This window comes from Bison bison, unplaced genomic scaffold (assembly GCF_000754665.1).
Source record: "Bison bison bison isolate TAMUID 2011002044 unplaced genomic scaffold, Bison_UMD1.0 scf7180017864469, whole genome shotgun sequence".
Lineage (NCBI taxonomy): Eukaryota > Metazoa > Chordata > Mammalia > Artiodactyla > Bovidae > Bison > Bison bison.
Genome location: NW_011495030.1, coordinates 7,378,144 through 7,400,234, shown reverse-complemented (window position 1 = coordinate 7,400,234; position 22,091 = coordinate 7,378,144). Strand labels below are relative to the sequence as shown.

The following is a 22,091-nucleotide window of genomic DNA, read 5'->3' as shown; positions in this document are numbered from 1 at the left end:
TTAGAAAAATGGATTTGGCAAAACTAATACAATTGTGTAAAGTTTAAAAATAAAATAAAATTTAAAAAATTAAAAAAAAAAAGAAAAATGGAACAAAAATGCTTATTATTAGAGAGTATGATGTATATACTTTCCTGCACTTTAAAATGACTCTGGTTCACAGTTTGTATTTGTATGCATCTTTAGGTAAGAGGCCATTCTTCATTGGAGATTTACCATTTTAGAGCAACATATACCTTTGTCTTGGAGAAGGCAATGGCACCCCACTCCAGTACTCTTGCCTGGAAAATCCCACGGACGGAGGAGCCTGGGAGGCTGCAGTCCATGGGGTCGCTGAGAGTTGGACACGACTAAACGACTTCACTTTCACTTTTCACTTTCATGCATTGGAGAAGGAAATGGCAACCCACTCCAGTGTTCTTGCCTGGAGAATCCCAGGGACGGGGGAGCCTGGTGGGCTGCCGTCTATGGGGTTGCACAGAGTCAGACACGACTGAAGCGACTTAGCAGCAGCAGCAGCATGCCTTTGTCTTCCCCATCCTATTAATTATAAGATTAATTACAACAATATAAATAGCCAAGGAATAGAATCAATGACTTGTTGAGCACTTAACCATGGTCTACACACTGTGCTAAGTGTTTTCTATATATTGTATAATTCTCCTCACCATCCTGCGAGGTATTATCCTTACTCAAGATGAAGAAACAGAGCTTAGGTTAAGTGACTTGCCCAAGACACCTTGCTGCTGCTGCTGCTAAGTCGCATCAGTCATGTCCGACTCTGTTCGACCCTATAGACGGCAGCCCACCAGGCTTCCCCATCCCTGGGATTCTCCAGGCAAGAACACTGGAGTGGGTTGCCATTTCCTTCTCCAATGCATGAAAGTGAAAAGTGAAAGTGAAGTCGCTCAATTGTGTCCGACTCTAGCGACCCCATGGACTGCAGCCTACCAGGCTCCTCCGTCCATGGGATTTTCTAGGCAAAAGTACTGGAGTGGGGTGCCATTGCCTTCTCTGAGACACCTTGCTAGTAATTGGTAAAACTCAGATTGAAACCCAGGCCCACCTGACCCACAGTGCATACTCTTTATTCCTTTCATAACCACCCTGACACTCTCTCTCCCAAGTGCCCAATTTCTGGTGAGCCTGAAGGAGCTAAAATTTTCACTGCAGTTCAGCTGTTTCCCAAATCCTTCCCAGGTTCAAATTTCTCCTGCAGGGAACCTTGGAGAGGAAAGAGAGAGACAAGACTGAGCTTACCATTTGAATGGGGCCTCTAATTCTTTTTAATATCTCTGTGAAAGCAGCTTATCCCCTGTACCCAGACCCTGGAAATAATGCCCTGGAGATGAGAGGCAAGTCCATAGCTCTTCCCATGTACCAGTCATTAAGCATTAAATGTCATTGCTCAGTGTCCCAGCATTCCTTTGACACTGATTGTAAGAGAATTCACAGTTTGTGGATAGGTTCCCCCTTTCCTCTGAAAGTAGGCCCTCTATGAAGTGCAGCACCATGGCTTTTCAAGTAATCACAAATGACTCCAAAAGCAGATTTACTATAACTTCCCAGTGGCAACAGATCTGCCCAGGAAATCTCTTCTTCATGTATCATTGACGGAGACAGTGGCCTTACAGCCCACAACAGAAAACATCACGCTTGCTTGTGGTAACAGGTGCATACATCTGATAGTTCATGAACAACCCCTCCCTGCCTTATTTCCTTCCCCATCAGTGGATTGACATACTCCTGACAAGCATCTGAAATCTTTATTTCAGAAAAAAAGCACATCTCCTACCAGCTGTTTGTTTTCCAAACCAAATAATTCAGTTAATTTCTTGCCTGAGTTAATTTTCAGAGCTAGAAATTTTCTCTCAGCTACGTTGAGGTCTCTTTAAGTGCTTTTAGGGTAGGTAGAAACAAAAATGGGAATATACATTTTGACCCATAATCAGCATTTTGGTGGTTAAAACTATGCATGTGCATTGTGTGTGGTGGGGAAAGAGTGCCTAGGGATTTCACACAGCCTTTACAAATGGAGTGTGCAGGAATTCTGATACAGTATCAACACTCTTATGCCTTTCTTTAGGGATTTTTTTTTTTGCATTCATCCTGCATTTGAGAGGCAATATAGTATGATGGTTACAGGCATGTGTTCTGAAATCAGGTTTCCTAGGTTTGAATTCCAGGTCCACTACTTATGAGCCACATGACCTGTGCCAGGTAATCTAATCAGGAGAAACTGGAGAAAAGTTTGCAAGTACTGAATAGATGTTAACTATTGAAACCGGGGTGTGAGGCAGACAAGAAGATGAAATACAGCAGAGCTATGGTCCCACACCAACTGCTCAAAGTGCAGTCTGCTTACCAGCAGCATCAGCATTGCCTGGGACTTTGGGACTTAATAGAAATTCAGAATCTCAGCACTCATTGCCTCCAAGACCTAGTGAATCCAAATCAATATTTTTCCCTGGTCATTGGTTTGCAAATTAAAGCTTGAAAAGCAGGATTCTAGTTGCTCATACAGTTTTGAACAGGAATATGCCCTCCAATTGACTATTTTTAACACCTAAGCCTGACAAGGGAGATCTTCTTCCCTGCCTTCTAAAATGATGAAAACCTAGCCACCAAACAATGCCTATGGAAGTTTCCCTGGCTCTGCCGATGGTCCCGAGACAAGTGGATTTCATTTCATTTCATTTCAATGCCTCCCTCCAGTCACACAGTGAATACATGACAACTGAAGAATTCCCAGGGGTGTCCTGTCCATGCCCATTAGACATAAAGATTAATTGTTTTCATTTGGGTATAGAGAGAGAGCTGCCCATTAACCCAAACTAAACTGAGCCTGTTAAAGACTCAAGCCTAGAATGCCATGGTCCTAGTAGCTGGTGAGATGACATCTGGGGACCACATAGATCAACACATGCTGCTTTGTCAAAATTAAAAAGCCCAACTGAGTCACCTCGACCTACCTCTATAAGGAAACGGGATGAGGGACTTTGGTGAGCTAAGCCCCAGAGAGAAAGAAAGCCTAAAGCAGCAGGGAGGCCAGCTGCTGGTCCTTTGCTGGAAGAAGGGCTCACAGATTCATCTCAAGACCAAGCTTTTATTTCCTTGGGGAGTCCACCATCTCTTAATCACAAAAGCAATAAGAATTTCCAATATGTTGCTCTGCCATGCCTAATCAGTTGTTCCAGCTGCCAGTCATCAGCACGGTCTAGGGGCTCACCTAAAAGCCCTCTTCCAGCCCTGAAATCAACACTGACCCCTGAGGTGATGCCCCTGTAGGTAGCCTGTGTGTGCTGGTTTATTTGATCACAACAGTTTTGTTAATATTGCCCTGGATGCTGGAGGGTTCAGTTCTCTTCCTTAGGCTTTGATTGATAGGCCTCATTGTATGCCCCATTAGTAGAGTTTGGAAAATCATTCTGAGTGTCTATGGAAGGAAATTTTTCCTTTTGCAAATGACCTTACCCTTGCACTCTAACATAGAGATTATCTTCCCTAGGTTAAAAAAAAAAATCACTTGGCACAGCTCAAGCATTTGTCTGTATTTGTTGTAGTGGGCTGGTCTATGTGAAGTTCTCAGGTATTTGAGACATTAAGAGATCAGCACTTGCCTGGTCCATAGTGAAGTGAAAGTTGCTCAGTCATGTCCGACTCTCTGCAACCCCATGGACTGTCCATGGAATTCTCCAGGCCAGAATACTGGAGTGGGTAGCCTTTCCCTTCTCCAGGGGATCTTCCCAACCCACGACCCAGGTCTCCCGCATTGCAGGCAGATTATTTACCAGCAGAGCCACAAGAGAAGCTCAAGAGCACTGGAGTGGGTAGCCATTCCCTTCTTCAGGGAATCTTCCCGACCCAGGAATCGAACCGGGGTCTCCTGTATTGCAGGCAGATTCTTTACCAACTGAGTTATCAGGGAAGTCCACAGTAGGGGCTAGAAAGTTGTGTTTGAATGAATAAAGTAAAATTCTTACACCACAGTGAGATAGAATCCTGGGTGAATGACTTTGATAGCTGGAAATTCCTAGAAGTCTCTGTAGGATGCATTTCCTATGCTGTAGTGGAAGTATCTGAGAAATGTGGATCTTTGAAAGAGTTCAAGAGCAATCCTACTGAAGCCATCACTACCTGATCCCAAAGTTGTGTCCATTTTATATTAAGGTATGTGAGTTGGGATTTAGATGAACATTGCAAAGCCATGCTCTATAGTTCAGTTCAGTCGCTCAGTTACATCCTACTCTTTTCTACCCCATAGACTGCAGCTTGCCAGGCTTCCCTGTCCATCACCAACTCCCAGAGCTTGCTCAAATTCATGTCCATCGAGTCAGTGATGCCATCTCATCCTGTCGTCCCCTTCTCCTCCTGCATGCCATCTTTCCCAGCATCAGGGTCTTTTCAAATGAGTCAGTTCATTGCATCAGGTGGCCAAATCATTGGAGTTCCAGCTTCAGCATCAGTCCTTCCAATGAATATTCAGGACTGATTTCCTTTAGGACTGAGGTTTGATCTCCTTGCAGTCCAACACCACAGTTCAAAAACATCAATTCTTTGGCACCCAGCCTTCTTTATGGTCCACCTCTCACATCCATACACGACTACTGGAAAAACCCTAGCTTTGACTAGATGGACCATTGTTGGCAAAGTAATGTCTTTGCTTTTTAATATGCTGCCTAAGTTTGTCATAGCTTTTCTTCCAAGGAACAAGCATCTTTTAATTTCATGGCTGCAGTCACCATCTGCAGTGATTTTGGAGCCCAAGAAAAGGACATCTGTCACTGTTTCCATTGTTTCCCCATCTGTTTGCCATGAAATGATGGGACTGGATGCTATGATCTTACTTTTCTGAATGTTGAGTTTTAAGCCAGCTTTTTCACTCTCCTCTTTCACTTTCATCAATAAGCACACTAGTTCCTCTTCGCTTTCTGCCATAAGGGTGGTGTCATCTGCATATCTGAGGTTATTGATATTTCTCCTGGAAATCTTGATTCCAGTTGTGCTTCATCCAGCCTGGCATTTTGCATGATGTACTCTGCATATAAGTTAGATAAGCAAGATGACAATATACAGCCTTGACGTAATCCTTTCCCAATTTGGAACCAGTCTGTTGTTCCATGTCTGGTTCTAACTATTTCTTCTTGACCTGCAGAAAGGTTTCTCAAGAGGCAGGTAAGGTGTTCTGGTATTCCCATCTCCTTACGAATTTTCCACAGTTTGTAGTGATCCACACAGTCTAAGGCTTTAGCGTAGCCAATGAAGCAGAAGTAAATGTTTTTCTGGAATTCTCTTGCTTTTTCTATGATCCAACAGATGTTGGCAATTTGATCTCTGGTTCTTCTGCCTTTTCTAAATCCAGCTTGAACATCTGGAAGTTTTAGGTTCATGTACTATTGAAGCCTGGCTTGGAGAATTTTGAACATTACTTTGCTAGCGTGTGAGATGAGTGCAATTGTGCAGTAGTAGTTTAGACACTCTTTGGCATTGTCTTTCTTTGAGACTGGAATGAGAACTGATCTTTTCCAGTCCTGTGGCCACTGCTGAGTTTTCCAAATTTGCTGGCATATTGAATGCAGCACTTTCACAGTGTTGTCTTTTAGGACTTGAAATAGCTCAAATGGAATTCCATCACCTCCACTAGCTTTGTTCATGGTGATGCTTCCTAAGGCCCACTTGACTTTGCACTCCAGGATGTCTGACTCTAGGTGAGTGATCATACTATCATGGTTATTTGGGCCGTTAAGATCTTTTTTGTATTCCTTGAGTTCTTTTGTATATTCTTGCCACCTCTTAGTATCTTCTGCTTCTGTTAGGTCCATACTGTTTCTGTCCTTTATTGTGCCTGTCTTTGCATGAAATATTCCCTTGGTAGCTCTAATTTTCTTAAATCTCTAGTCTTTCACATTCTATTGTTTTCCTCTATTTCTTTTCATTGTTCACTTAGGAAGGCTACTTTATCTCTCCTTGCTATTCTTTAGAACTCTGCATTCAAATGGGTTTATCTTTCCTTTTCTCCTTTGCCTTTCACTTTTCTTCTTTCCTTGGGTATTTGTAAGGCCACCTCAGAGAACCATTTTGCCTTTTTGCATTTCTTCTCGAGGGTGGTTTTGATCACTGCCTCCTATATAATGTTACAAACCTGCATCCATAGTTCTTTAGGAACTCCATCAGATCTAATCCCTTGAATCCATTTGTCATTTCCACTGTATAATCCTAAGGGATTTGATTTAGGTCATACCTGAATGGTCTACTGGTTTCCCCTACTTTCTGAATTTTGCAATAAGGAGTTCATGATCTGAACCATGAACTGCTATGATGGAGTAGCCATCATAGTCAACAAGAGTCCAAAATGCAGTACTTGGATGCAATCTCAAAAATGACAGAATGGTCTCTGTTCATTTCCAAGGCAAACCATTCAATATCACAGTAATCCAAGTCTATGCCCTGACCAGTAACATTGAGGAGCTGAAGTTGAATGGTTCTATGAAGACCTACAAGACCTTCTAGAACTAACACCCAAAAAAGATGTCCTTTTCATTATAAGGGACTGGAATGCAAAAGTAGGAAGTCAAGAAACACCTGGAGTAACAGGCAAATTGGGCCTTGGAGTACAGAATGAAGCAGGGCAAAGGCTAATAGAGTGCATACTCTTGGCAGAACTGAGAGTATGCCAAGAGTATGCACTGGTCATAGCAAACACCCTCTTCCAACAACACAAGAGAAGACTCTACACATGGACATCACCAGATGGTCAACACCGAAATCAGACTGATTATATTCTTTGCAGCCAAAGATGGAGAAGCTCTATACAGTCAGCAAAAACAAGACCGGGAGCTAACTGTGGCTTAGATCATGAACTCCATATTGCCAAATTCAGACTTAAATTGAAGAAAGTGAGGAAAACCACTAAACCATTCAGGTATGACCTAGATCAAACCCATTATGACTATAGAGTAGAAGTGAGAAATAGATTTAAGGGACTAGATCAGATAGACAGAGTGCCTGATGAACTATGGATGGAGGTTCGTGACATTGTACAAGAGACAGGAATCAAGACCATCCCCAAGAAAAAGAAATGCAAAAAAGCAAAATGGCTGTCTGAGGAGACCTTACAAATAGCTGTGAAAAGAATGGAAGCAAAAAGCAAAAGAAAAAAGGAAAGATATACCCATTTGAATGCAGAGTTCCAAAGAATAGCAAGGAGAGATAAGAAAGCCTTCCTTAGTGATCAATGCAAAGAAATAGAGGAAAATAATAGAATGGGAAAGACTAGAGATCTCTTCAAGAAAAGTAGAGATACCAAGGGAACATTTCATGCAAAGACAAGCTCAATAAAGGACAGAAATGGTATGGACCTAAGAGAAGCAGAAAATATTAAGAAGAGGTGGCAAGAATACACAGAAGAACTATACAAAAAAGATCTTCACAACCCAGATAATCATGATGGTGTGAATCACTCACACTCACCTAGAGCCAGACATCCTGGAATGTGAAGTCAAGTGGGCCTTTGGAAGCATCACTATGAACAAAGCTAGTGGAATTGATGGAATTCCAGTTGAGCTATTTCAAATCCTGAAAGATGAAGCTGTAAAAGTGCTGCATTCAGTATGCCAACAAATTTGGAAAACTCAGCAGTGGCCACAGGACTGGAAAAGGTCAGTTTTCACTCCAATCCCAAAGAAAGGCAATGCCAAAGAATGCTCAAACTACCATACAATTGTACTCATCTCACACGCTAGTAAAGTAATGCTCAAAATTCTCCAAACCAGGCTTCAGCAGTACGTGAACCGTGAACTTCCAGATGTTCAAGCTGGTTTTAGAAAAGGCAGAGGAATCAGAGATCAAATTGCCAACATCCGTTGGATCATCGAAAAAGCAAGAGAGTTCTAGAAAAACACCTATTTCTGCTTTATTGACTATGCCAAAGTCTTTGACTGTGTGGATCACAATAAACTGTGGAAAATTCTGAAAGAGATGGGAATACCAGACCACCTGACCTGCCTCTTGAAGAACCTATATGCAGCTCAGGAAGCAAGAGTTAGAATTGGACATGGAACAACAGACTGGTTCCAAATAGGAAAAGGAGTACGTCAAGGCTGTATATGGTCACCCTGCTTATTTAACTTATATGCAGAGTACATCATGAGAAACACTGGGCTGGAGGAAGCACAAGCTGGAATCAAGATTGCCGGGAGAAATATCAATAACCTCAGATATGCAGATGATACCACCCCTCTGGCAGAAAGTGAAGAAAAACTAAAGAGCCTCTTGATGAAAGTGAAAGAAGAGAGTGAAAAAGTTGGCTTAAAACTCAACATTCAGAAAACTAACATCATGGCATCCGGTCCCATCATTTCATGGCAAATAGATGGGGAAACAGTGGAAAACAGTGGCTGACTTTATCTTTTTGGGCTCCAAAATCATTGCAGCTAGTGACTGCAGCCAAGAAATTAAAAGACATTTACTCCTTGGAAGGAAAGTTATGAGCAACCTAGACAGCATATTAAAAAGCAGAGAGAGACATTACCTTGTCAACAAAGGTCTGTCTAGTCAAGGCTCTGGTTTTTCCAGTGGTCATGTATGGATGTGAGAGTTGGACTATAAAGAAAGCTGAGTGCCACAGAATTGATGCTTTTGAACTGTGGTGTTGGAGAAGACTCTTGAGAGTCCCCTGGACTGCAAGGAGATCCAACCATTCCATCCTAAAGGAGATCAGCCCTTGGTGTTCATTGGAAGGAATGATGTTGAAGCTGCAACTCTAGTACTTTGGCCACCTGATGCAAAGAGCTGACTCATTTGAAAAGACCCTGATGCTGGGAAAGATTGAGGGCAGGAGGAGAAGGGGACAACGTGGTTGTGGATGAGATGGTTAGGTGGCATCACCGACTCAATGGACATGGGTTTGGGTGGACTCCAGGAGTTGGTGATGGACAGGGAGGCCTGGCATGCTGCAGTTCATGTGGTCGCAGAGAGTTGGACACGACTGAGTGACTGAACTGAACTGAACTGAACTGATCTGAGCCACAATTCTATAGTTAATTCCTCCAAGTCTCTGGTCATTATTTTTGTCTCAGGCAGTATCCCCAAACGTTGCCTTGGACTCTGCTTGCAAAGCACTCTGTGTCAACACTGAATTATAAGCTTCTACAAAATTATCTAAGCAGAATAGAATTTGTTTTATACTTCTCATTCTATCTGTTAGAATATAAAGGCAAATCACAGGTTTCCTTTTGCTGACAGGTAATTTCTTATACCCTACCTAAGAAACTGCTCCATACACTTTCTTTACCAGCTGAGCCACCAGGGAAACCCATACACTTTCTTTAATATGCTTCAAATTGAACCCTAAAGCCTCCCTTCCTTATTCTTATGGGGTCCCCAGTCAAAGGGTCTCTGCCTGTTTCAGTGCCAGTCACTGGCTATAGCAGTGAATGGAAGAGCTGTAGATGTATGTTTTAACTGTTGATCAGTCAACACGTGACCTCAGCACAGCTGGAGGGCAAGTTTCTGAGCCTTCAAACCTAAACCATACACCTCTTATGTTCCATCTCACATCCCCTTCACTACCTGTCCCTACCTATGGCCATTGCTATGGCAACCAAGCATAACTTGGCAGCACCTCCCCTCAAATGCACTAGTTTTCTGTCCTCAGGCTTCCCTGATGCCCAGATGTTGGGCATCTGTGAGAACGTTTAACCACTGTGGTACATGTACCTACTTGGAAGTGTGAGAGAAGTAATACCCTTTACCAATGGGGGACAGGAGTTGGTGGATGAATGTTCCTTTCTGTCCTTGTCCTGTTCATGGAACCCAGGATGGTCTCCAATGGCATTTAGATTGTGTTCATTTTCATTTACTAAATAAACATGAATGATGCATTGGAGACAGTAGGCACCAAGAGTATCTGGTTCCCTAGTCTATCCCAAAACCTGGCTCAGTGTTTGTCACATGGTAGGTACCCCATAAATACTTGTGGAATAATTGGCTGCTGAGAGATAAATGAGAAGAACACAAGTAACTGTATGCACACAGCAAAAATATTGAAATAAGTACAGAAAGGTAGAGGATATGACAGGCAAAAAGCACAGTAGCATACATTGCTATGACATATTTGAGGTGTGGTCAGTTGTCTGATTTGGCCAGAGATTAGGGCACATTTGGAGGCCACAAATGAGATAGTATGTTATAGACTTGGACACTATTTGATGCTGTATCCTAGTAAGTCTCAGTATTTTGGTATAATGATTTATAGAGATCTGTACCCCTTATTCAACTGCAACCTCCTCAAGGATAGGAACCCACATATAGTAGAGTGGCTAGCATGTAGTAGATACCAAATAAATATTGAATTAAAAAAAGTAATGGTTGGAGAATGGGTGGATGGATGCATGATTGATGGATGATTGGGCCTGGTTATTAAGTGGGCTGAAGGAGAGGACCTTAATCAGGCCTGACTTTCAGTGTGTGGCAGGCTACACACAATACCAAATTTCACAGCCTATTTCATTGCAGCTAATGCAAAAACAAAGCTAATATCACTAATGTAGACCTTTGGGGAGTAGCACATTTTCTATCGAAACACAGAGCAGAGCATGGAGTGTGCATACCAGATTTCTCTGTTACTCATGGGTTGTAAACAGCAAGGCAGCACTTGCCTGTGATAAACACACACACACACACAAAAACATCTCCAGGGGATAATAAGTGATGGATGCATTCAGCAGGTACAACAAAATAAATAAGGGAATTCACGTTTCCACATTAAGGCACAAAAAAAATTAGCTGTGTTTTCGCAGTGTCTCTGTGACCTCTTATTATTCCATTAGTTTTTGGAATAGTATATAAAACACCAAGCTTCATGCTGACAAACCCCGTATTGAAACTATTGCCACAGTCAATCCAAACAGCCTTCTCCCGTGGGTAAAATTATTATTTGGAATACAAGCAGAATGTGGTTGCCTGAGCGAGCTGAGCATAAATGAGGTAGTGATTCATAAGGTGACTAGCGAGTTTGCAAATGTGGGGCTCTTCTGGAGGCTGACGTGCAGAAGCTCTGCATTGCCCTTTAGAGCCGGTAAACATTTTCTAGTCTCACCACCTCTTCAAGACCTGGAAGACAGTGGAGGATGCAGGCGTCTGAGGACAGAAGTCAGCCTGACACAATGCTGACTTACCAAAAATAAAACCTTCAAATGAGATCACACTCCTGTCAGTAGCTTTTTGAGCGGGAAGATGATAATTCTGCTTCTTCACATGTTCCTTTAAGTACTTGAACTTTTATTCCATTGGATTACGCTTTGGGGGGGCTGGGTCATCTGGGGTATTAATTCTATCCTGGAGAGGTAGGAGAAAAGTGTACTGGTCTAAAAATACAGCTCCTGAACTTCTAAACCTTCAAATCTCTTTGATTATGTGGCTTCTTTTTCTGAATCCTGAACCTGATTTTTCGAATTTTTTGAAATCCATTTATTCTTTGATATCAGTAGAGTAAGTTCAAAAAGAGCAGAGATGGGTATAAAGCTCTGCAGAGCTTTGTATAGAGAAGGCAGTTAAAGAGTCAGCATAATGATGCTACTATTATTGCAGCATAATGAGATATCTGCTGAGTAGGTCCGAACATGGAGAGAGCCCCTCTGATAGTGATAGACTCTGAAAGTGACAGGCCCCAGTTTCTTCTGTGATACCGTACCAATTAGCTGATCTAAATAGGTACATATTTAAGTTTGAGGTCATTTACAGTTCTCAAAGGGTAGACTGCCCTCGAGAATGAGGCTGTAACTGACTCTCTGTGTCATAACAGACAACAGCGGGAGAAGATCCCAGAGGCCCCTTTTCCATACTTTGTGGTTTTGGGAGAGGACTCATTTTTGATCAAGACTGGGTACATTTATTCATCACACCATTGGGAAATGCCCAGGGTCGGAGAGACTCTCAAGTTAAAAGAATGTAGGGTCCTGCAGTGGTACTAGGATCAGGGGAAGCTCTGTTCTCAATTACATTGATTTAGCAGTGACAGGGATGCTGGGAGTGACCCACAGCGCCTCACTGCGGCGCCAAGAAAAAGGGGGAAGCCTATGTTGTGTCCTTCCGGGTCAGCAGACCGAATACTGTGTTACCTGATTCTCATCCCCTGTGACTGAAAAGTGCAAATACAGAGACCTTCGCCCAGGTACAACCATTACAAGATGGCCTAATTACACAGTGTCCAGACAGGGCCCTTGCCGGGCAGGGCAGCTCTTACGAGAAACCATGAACGTCAGCCTGGAGCGAGCGGACATGAACTGCTCAAGCAGCAGTAAAGGCGCGTTGGCCAGGAACCTGTTCCACCATGAAAACAGAAGCTGTGTATATCCAGTAAGGGGAGAACTGTTCCCTTAAAACCACCGAGAGGAAAACAAACAAGCCCCTAAAATATGCTTGCTGTCAGCCTTCAGTATTTAAAAAGCATGCACTTCATTTGGGGTGCAACCTGATGCTTGTTCTCCCTTGATTTCAGCTTCCATTTTCTCCAGCAATCACTCAAGCCGAAGTGGAACAGCTGCTGGGGCCGTGCCACCCCCACATCCTGTCAGTCACCCTTCTCCGGGACATACTGTACAGGGGAGCCCCCACAACCCCTCCTCCCAGTTACCTCCACTCGCAGCTGTGGACGCCGGAGCTGAGAGGTAAGGCCATCTGTCTCTCTCTTCTAATAGGTGGCGCCGCTAAACCTCTCTCCACCGAGAAGAGCTTTGACAGTTGCATTTTATTAATAATCCATTGGTGGGTTGAATTACACAAAGGTGACATTTTAAAAGTACATACACAGAGCACGTGAATCAAATACCTCATTATCTGTTTAATTTTCCATGGGGGAAAAAAATGAAGATACTGGTAATAATCAACTGAAGTGTCTGATACTGACCAAACAGATCAGAATTTTCTCATCTTTCCTTAGTTTGTTTCAGGGACTCAGTTTTAAGGTAATGTCCCTATAGGTTGAAATGCTTTCCAGATGTAAGATGGTGCCTTCAGAACCATAGTTCAGTAGTGTTATTTTAACAGCACAGCATAAAAGGGCACAGGATTTTAAATGCACTGCCAGAAAGGGGCTGCTCACTGAATACTTTGTGTTGATACCACCCTCGTAAAGAGTTTCTGAAAGAAAATTTTTAAATCTTGACATTTGGACTGCCTTGTGGTATGACAGTATGCCACTCCTTCCATTCTCTCCACTTCTCATCTGGCTTGAATTGACCTATGGAGGGGTTACTCCTAAATATCCACAGGGGAGAAAGTTCTTGTGGGCACCTCTATGCAATCCTGGAGTAGTAGACATTAGGTGTACAAAATAATGGGTTGAATAGGCAATAAGGATAAAGTTTTGAATATTTGATGTCACCAGCAATCTGTGGTTTTGTTGGCATTGGCCTGGTCTAGGAGTTTTTTAATGTGTTAAGTCCACTGAGCCACATTTTAAAAATGTATGCCTACTGTTTATTAATACATCTGTTCATTTAAGAAGCATCCTTTGAGTCCTTGGTAGAGAAGGAATTCAAGTGACAAGATAGTAAAGTAATTAAGACGAATCAGAGGGGAGAGGCAGGGAAAATAAGAAGGAGGTTATTGTAGAAGTCTTTGTGAACAATATGAAGACCTGAACTAAAGTAAAGCAATAAGATGGAGAGTTTATTCGAGGGCTATTAGGATACAGAATCACTAATTATAATGTATGTGTGGGGTAAAGAAGAAGGACCAGAATTCATTCTGGGGTTTTATCCCAAGACATCAAGGTGGATGATGGTGCTATTAACAGAAGAAAAGAGGATGTTGAGTAGAGGGAAGGGTGGGAAAGAAGGAATGATAATTAACGGACTTTGGGGTTTTGAGTTTCAGGTGGCTGTGAAACATCCATGTGGATGTATCTGATAGGCAATTAAAACATGGATCAGATATGTTAGACTTACCTTAACACTTCTGTGTTCATGGCTAAGTGTAAACAAATGATTAGCCTTCGCCCACAAAACCTGTCAGCAAACCAGTGCAAATGATAATCATCTATTAAATTCACAGACTCGCCAGTTATCGGACATATTTCCTTAAATTCAGTTGAGCTTATTCATTTTAGGATTTTATTTACCTTCCAGTTGGGTTTTAAGTGATATTATTCATTGGCTTTTCATCATCCCGTTTCATTCTGCCTGGCCGAGAATCATCCCCTACCAGGTAGTGAAGCTAAGAAACCATCCATAGGGGCCTCTTCCTCTTTGCCTCATCTTCTTATTGGTGCTTGTAAAGACTTTTTACAAGAATAGAAGAAGGACGTAATCTGTGTGTTTTCTTTTTTGTACGTAGCCTTTAAAAGAATAAATGTAGAAAAAGATTGTAGCCGTTAATGGAGTTAAGAACAACAGCCACCTAAACACCAGATTAAGTTCCAGCTCCCACAGCTGCTGATTGTTTGAATGTGTTCCTTAGATGCTCCTGCTACTTAGCTTGTTTCAGTCTTGTCTTTTACATTTCATTTTTATTTTATAATTTTTTTAATTTCATCTTTTTTATGTTGGTAACATATTTAAAAACTGTAAGAATGGCACAGTGAACACCCATATATACTCTGCACCCATGTTTGCCAGTTGTTAACATTTTCCCACCTTCTCTCTCTTTCTCTTTCTGACTTGAGAGAGCCTTTGTTTGTTTGCTTGCCTGTTGTTTCAGAACCAATCTGAGAGATTGTTGGGAATATCAATGAACATTAACCCTAATTACCTTAGGAAAGATCTCCTCAGAAGTACATTTCTCCTACATAATCACAATGTAATTATCACACTCAGGAAATTTAACATTGATAAAGTGTTATTATCTACTATGCAATCAATATTCAAATTTCCTCATATGTGTGAATAAAGTTCTTTATAGATAGAGTTGTTTTTTTTTTATGATCCAGGATCTAATAAAGATCATATTTTTCATTTCTTTTCTGTCTTCTTTACTCTAATGAATTCTCCTAGCTTTTAAAAAAATTATCATCTTCTTCATCATTATTATTATTGTTTTTTTTTCATGACATCAACAGTTTTTGAAGAACCCAGGATATTTATTTTGCAGAATGTTCCACAATTTGAACTAATTTGATTTTTTCCTCCTAAACAGATTTGTTCATATTTGGCAAGAGTAACGCATAGGTGATGGGGTGTTCCTTAGCTCTGTTGAGCCTTAGTGTGCAACTCACAGGGAATTAGGATTAGATGAACCAAAGCAGGTAAAGCACCTAGACTCTTACATGGCATGAGGATAGGCAACCTTGACATAGCTGAAAGGTTCAGGTTTGGAAGCCAGAGGATGTTGTCAAATGATTGCAGTGACTGATAATATGAATAGCCATGGAAGAGTAAATGGAGAGGCAGAGGAGGGTGGTGTACTTTGTATGGCTGGGTGAGTAAAGTGGATATTTTCACTTTTGTGGCTCTGCCTTGCTGCTCTGCTCTCCCCACAGAATGTGTGCCCCATTCCTCTGCCAGCCCAACTAGAAGGAGCAAGGGCATGGAAGGTTATCTCTTCCAATCAGGTTTGAAGATGAGGATGACTTGAAACAGCCCTGAATTATTCACTGTGTTTGCATTAGTATTCAGCATAAAAACACTAAGAGGAAATGTGCTTACCTTCCGCTTTGGGTTTATATATCTTTGCCTCTGTTTGCCTGGGAAATCCCCCAGTAAAAACTTCAGCAGTTTTCCTAACGGAAATAAGTTTATCACACTTTGCGAATTTTAGTGGGAAACTGGCATTTTCCCCCTGCTTTGCGGGCATTGATTCATCATTTATTTAACTTTAACTTGTTAATAAAATGGGCTGAGTCACTGTCATAAGTCAGGAAATGTCCACTGCATCTATCCAGTTAACATGAGGTCCTTTGATCCTTCCCACCATAAAATAAAGGAAATGCAAGTTTTCTCAATTTGACAAGGTTCCGTTTTTATTTTGAAATATTATCTGAATGATACATCGTTTCAGTGAGTTAAGCCAAATCACACCACATCACCTAATGTTGACTTAAAATTATTATGGGAAGTGGTGTTTTACCATGTCATGTTGGTTGAGCCAGTGGTGCTTTATGGCAGTGGCTTCCCATAAGAGGAGCCCAGTGTCTTGGGAAATGTTAATTTACTGAGTTTCAAAGTATGTCTGTTAGACTAGAGAAAATAAACATTGATGGAAACCTTTTTTTTTTTTTTTGAGATGGAGAAATCTCCCAGTCCCAAGAATAAGTCAGCTAGACTTGTGTCACTGACCTTGTCTAAGAGCATGTTGGCTGCCTCTCTTCATTCCAAAGAAGGCCACAAACATGGTGTGCTTTGTAGTACAAGTGCCAGACTTAGGGGACTTGTGGATTTACCAGAGTGGAGTGACATGTAAAGGGCTTCCTATGAGCCCCGCCTCTGAGCCAGAGAAGACTAAAAGCAAGGAAAGGACGTGCTCTTCCCTGAAGAGAATACATTCTAGTACAGGAATCAACATCAAAGAATGTTAGGGACAGTTGTTTTTGAGAACATAACCTAAATACCTTAACCAAATAATAAATGTCAGTTTCTTGAGTCTATATGAAGTATTGGGAAGACTTACTATTTTCTATTCATATCAGCTGTAATATTGCTAGAGTTCTAGGTACTTTGATGTATGTGCAGTCTTTCTGTGCCTTTGAGTAACCAGGGCTGGTCTTCATAGACAGCATTTTCTAATTCACCATTGGGAACCTTTTGTGTCTTTCCTGGATGTCATTGGGTTAAAAATAGCAATTGTTTTCTGTGTAATATCTTTGCAGTTATGTAAAGTTCTTTAACTCTTGTCAAATCAACCTGCTCATTGACTTAGTTTGGTTATTTCTTCATCTTAATTCAGGATCTTTCTCTGTCTAAAGAGACAGAAGGATATTCCCTCAATATCTTATCATCCTTGACTAAATGTTATCAGCCTTGAGCTTGGCTTAATACTCAACTTGCCTCTTGCAGCTCCCCAGTTAAATCACTGGGTGCTTATTATCCATCTTGTTTGTTTTCCATTTCCCAGATGTCTATTTGTTAACTAGATTATTAGTTCTCTGAGGGCAGGAACCTAAAGTTTCCTTGTAACCTCCAGGTTTCTTATGCTTCTCTTCACAGTGGTAGATCCTAAGGAGGGTTTAACAAGCAAAAAGGACCAGTGAGGGGAAGGCCTCAGAAACAGGATTCATTACCAACTCCTGTTTCTAGCCTGGAGGAGTTTCTAGAAAGGATTACTCCCCTTGATTCATTGGTCTGAAGGGTGGTCACCTCAGTTCTCAAAGGTCCTACATCTTGTCTAACCTGCATACTTCTATACAGTACATAGTTGTTCTAATACAAATGTTCATGCATACACATGTTGCTGGGAGTCTCTTGCCATTGCTAAGGTTCCATTTGCTTTCCTGTGGTCTTTAATACTAGATGCTCAATACTAACTATTCTCACATATTTACATCTGTAGCATCTAAACAGCTCAAACTAGGCCTGCTTTGCTGTATTGCCTTTCCCAGAACTTCCTGAGTAAGCAGGAACGTGGATATCTTCACCTACTCACCTTTTCCATAGACATATACACATTCTCTCTTTACACTTAATCTTTTCTCTCTCATTTTAATCTTCTATTATGTGTACTGCTGCTGCTGCTAAGTCACTTCAGTTGTGTCTGACTCTGTGTGACCCCATAGACGGAAGCCCACCAGGCTCCCCCGTCCCTGGGATTCTCCAGGCAAGAACACTGGAGTGGGTTGCCATTTCCTTCTCCAGTGCATAAAAGTGAAAAGTGAAAGTGAAGTCGCTCAGTTGTGTCCAACTCTTAGCGACCCCATGGACTACAGCCCACCAGGCTTCTCTGTCCATGGGATTTTCCAGGCAAGAGTACTGGAATGGGGTGCATGCAATAATGACTAAATCATAAGCATCATATAAAATATTAAAGTTTATCAAAATCAATCCTAGCATTGAGGTTTGTTCATTTATTGAGTCAGTCAGCTGATGTTTGGGCACCAATGCAATATGCTAGACACTGAGGATATGTGATGAAGGAGACTGATGGGAGTCCTGCAGTCTTTAAGCACTCAGTCCTGTGAGAGCTAACCAGGTCAATTGGTGATCATAATTTAGGATATTAGGAAAGGTTGCTACAGGAGATGGTAGAGGCACCTAACCAAAATTGGGGAGGCAGAAATAGAAGAAGAAATGTCTCCTTGAAATCTGAAGGTCTGTAGGACCATATGTGTATATATATGATGTATGATATTGCCTGACATATATATGTATATATTTTATAAACTAAGAGGAGCGAGAGCAGGCAAGAGTGGAGCTTTATAAATAAATGTTGGAAGAGCCTCATGAACTGCTATAAGGAGTTTGGGCTTTATCTAGAGAACAGGCTTTGTGTATTTGGCTAAGACAGGTACCCTGGTGACTCTGGTATACATTTCAAAGGCCTCCATATCCTATTATCCATTGAGCAAGAGTTCAAAACATATTCTAGGCCCAGCAAAAGAAGAAATTTTTAAGAGTGATTGAATGATTTGATAGGATGCTCACCTAATGCCAGGTCATGAGCATCATTCTTTGGGTTTCAGCCCTTTCTATTCAGAAGACAGTTATCCACATTTAGCTTTCCATTAAGGGGTCAATTTCTTTCTAGAAAAGAGACTTACACAGATATTCAAGATTAAGAGAGGTGAGGTCCAAAGTCCACCCCTCCACACGTCTACTTGAGAATTGAATGTAATGAAAGTTGTTCTGATGTTGATGCTGTAGACACAAAGAGGAAGAAAATTCCAATATCCTGGACTTGATAATGGAGATTACAGCATTGGATCTTAGACTGGAAAGGCTTGAGGTCCTTTTTTCTGTTTTGTTTTCCTTAAATCTGTGGGAAACTTCTGGTACTTCTTGATGGAATATTCCAGGGCGGAACAGCCCACTGGTCTTAAAACTTCTTAAATATTGATCATGACCACAGTCATGCTTCATCCTCTGTGGAAAATGTCAGTTGTGTTATAGGCCTTTGGAATGAGCTTTCTTCTCACAGTGATATTCACTTTACTATTAATAATAGCTTCTTATAAATATGCTACCCAGAGTCATTCCCAGTAAGTCACCCATACGAGGAAATTGGTGTTACTTTGCTCTTACCTACCCAGTGATTCTGAATGGATCCTTTGGAAGAAAAGTAGAACAACAAAGGCATTGCTGAGCTAGCTTCCCTAGTCCTCTCTAATCTATCTCTAATTTAAACATCTGTGTTGTCTGCCAAACTTTTATGAGCCTAATTTAGCTCTACCTTCAGATACATTTTAAGCCTAATCAACTCTACTCCTCTAAACCTACTTCACCGCTATCCCCTTCTATCTCAAGTACAACAGTCCCCTAACTGTTTTTCCAACATCCAGTCTTACCTACCCACAACCTTCCACCTTCACCCAACACACACATGGTCTTGGCTCCACACCACAACAAGAGCTGCCCTTAAAGGGTAGATTGAATCACTGAGGGTTTCCTGCTGGCGTCTGTGTTCCCACCATTCTTGGAATAAAGTCCAAGCTCCTTTTTCCAGTGTGAAGGGCAGCAGTAATCCTGAAGAGATGACTGATGCTTTCCCATCTCCACATTCTTCTCCGTGTGACTTCATGGCAAAGCAGGAGATGCTGATGTGAGCTTTTGTGTGTTACTCCACCAAACACATAGCTTGATTTGCGGTTCAAATATTCATTCACATCAAACTGTTTTCCATGGATTTTAAATTTTGAAATGCACTATTTCCCTGTTTTCAAATTAATTATAAACACACACCACAAACTATCTATTAGAAAGTCTATAAAGGGAATTATAATTTTTAAGTGCCAGTGGAGTTTTTTCACCTCTGAATGCCAAATCAGCCATCTTTGTTTGGTTCCCGCATTCCAAACAGATCCACTTCACGTGAAGCCCGAGATGGTGTTTTTTTAGTCCCCTTGGATTTTCAGTCAGGAAAGTGAGTCATGACAGTAACAAAGAAGGCTTGAGGTAAAATAGAATTCTTTTTCTTGAAATCTCTACTTGAGTGCATTAGCATGAAGCAACATGGAGTTTGCTAAGCTATTAGAGTATTCAGATGTATGCAGTGTGTTCTTTTCATATGCTTTCTCTGAAAGAGCGAGTTATATAGAACCAAAATTCCTAAAGTGGAATCCCACAAGCCATTCTAGCCCAAGTCAAGATATCCACATTACAAAGTACGTCTTCTCTGATATAGAAAAGGCTGGAAAGGAAAGCCTCTGCTTAGTGTTTTAACAGTGTGATCTGGAAATCAATGTCATCTTTTCCCCTCTCAGGTGGAAACAGTTGGAGAAATTGGCTGCTGAGAAACTGTGTATGTTTTTGTAGGTGAAGGACTCTTTGTTCATTAGTGGTGAGGGGTCTTATTGAGGAGAAGAAAAACCAAGAGACAAAGTTCTTTGGGTTAGTCTTTTTTGGTTAGTCTTTGGGTTAGCTTCCTTTTCTGAGAAATAGTCTTTAGTTGCTTTTCTGTTTAGTTGCAAGGAGAAAAACTTTTCTCTGTTTTAATCGTCTTTCTCAGAGTAAATGGCTGAAATTGTTCTCTTGAATAAGATATTCTCCCCTCAGAAACAGAAACTGGTTTCTGAACAAATATTCAGCTGGCCATTCGCACCAGTTCGACAAAGATATCTACCTGGACACAAGAATTGACACTAAGTTGGGAACCATGTCTATGGAACCAGTAGTCTCAACAGAGTATTTCTTCAACAGCAACAGCCAACATTTATTATCATTGCATAGTACTGGATGAGGTGCTGGAAATGCAAAATGATAGCATTTTGGGGATTTAATGTTCTTTCCATCTATAAGAACCAACCTGTCTCTGCACATGCTAAGTTGCTTCAGTAGTGTCTAAATTTTGTGACCCTATGGACCATAGCCTGCCAGTCTCCTCTGTCCATGGGATTCTTTAGGCAAGAATATTGGAGTGGGTTGCCATGACCTCCTCCAAGGAATCTTCCTGACCCAGGGATTGAACTTGCATCTCTTACATCTCCATTGGCAGGTGGGTTCTTTACCACTAGTGCCGCTTGGAAAGCCCTAACCTTTCTCTAGAGATCAAATTGCCAACATCTGCTGGATCATTGAAAAAGCTAAAGAGTTCCAGAAAAACATCTATTTCTGCTTTATTGACTATGCCAAAGCCTTTGACTGTGTGGATCACAAGAAACTGTGGAAAATTCTGAAAGAGATGGGAATACCAGACCACCTGACCTGCCTCTTGAGAAACCTGTATGCAGGTCAGGAAGCAACAGTTAGAACTGGGCATGGAACAACAGACTGGTTCCAAATAGGAAAAGGAGTTCGTCAAGGCTGTATATTGTCACCCTGCTTATTTAACTTCTATGCAGAGTACATCATGAGAAACGCTGGGCTGGAAGAAGCACAAGCTGGAATCAAGATTGCCGGGAGAAATATCAATAACCTCAGATATGCAGATGACACCACCCTTATGGCAGAAAGTGAAGAGGAAGTAAAAAGCCTCTTGATGAAAGTGAAAGAGGAGAATGAACAAATTGGCTTAAAGCTCAACATTCAGAAAATGAAGATCATGGCATCCGGTCCCATCACTTCATGGCAAATGGATGGGGAAACAGTAGAAACAATGGCTGACTTTATTTTTGGGGGCTCCAAAATCACTGCAGATGGTGACTGCAGCCATGAAATTAAAAGATGCTTACTCATTGGAAGGAAAGTTATGACCAACCTAGACAGCATATTAAAAAGCAGAGACATTACTTTGCCAACAAAGGTCCATCTAGTCAAGGCTATGGTTTTTCCAGTGGTCATGTATGGATGTTAGAGTTGGACTATAAAGAAGACTGAGTGCTGAAGAATTGATGCTTTTGAACTGTGGTGTTGGAGAAGACTCTTGAGAGTCCCTTGGACTGCAAGGAGATCCAACCATTCCATCCTAAAGGAGATCAGTCCTGGGTGTTCATTGGAAGGACTGATGCTGAAGCTGAAACTCCAATACTTTGGCCACTCATGCGAAGAGCTGACTCATTTGAAAAGACC

At 41.5% G+C, this 22,091-nt stretch overlaps 1 protein-coding gene across 3 annotated transcripts in view; it reads left to right on the top strand.

Moving 5' to 3' along the window:
• The window catches only part of GLIS3 (GLIS family zinc finger 3), a 507,521-nt gene that overhangs the window by 440,193 nt on the left and 45,237 nt on the right, over positions 1-22,091 (top strand). For all 3 annotated transcript variants that reach the window (XM_010860704.1, XM_010860705.1, XM_010860703.1), the window contains one exon: positions 12,500-12,668. In XM_010860704.1, the coding sequence (XP_010859006.1) occupies positions 12,500-12,668 (169 nt within the window). The remainder of the gene's footprint in view (positions 1-12,499; positions 12,669-22,091) is intronic.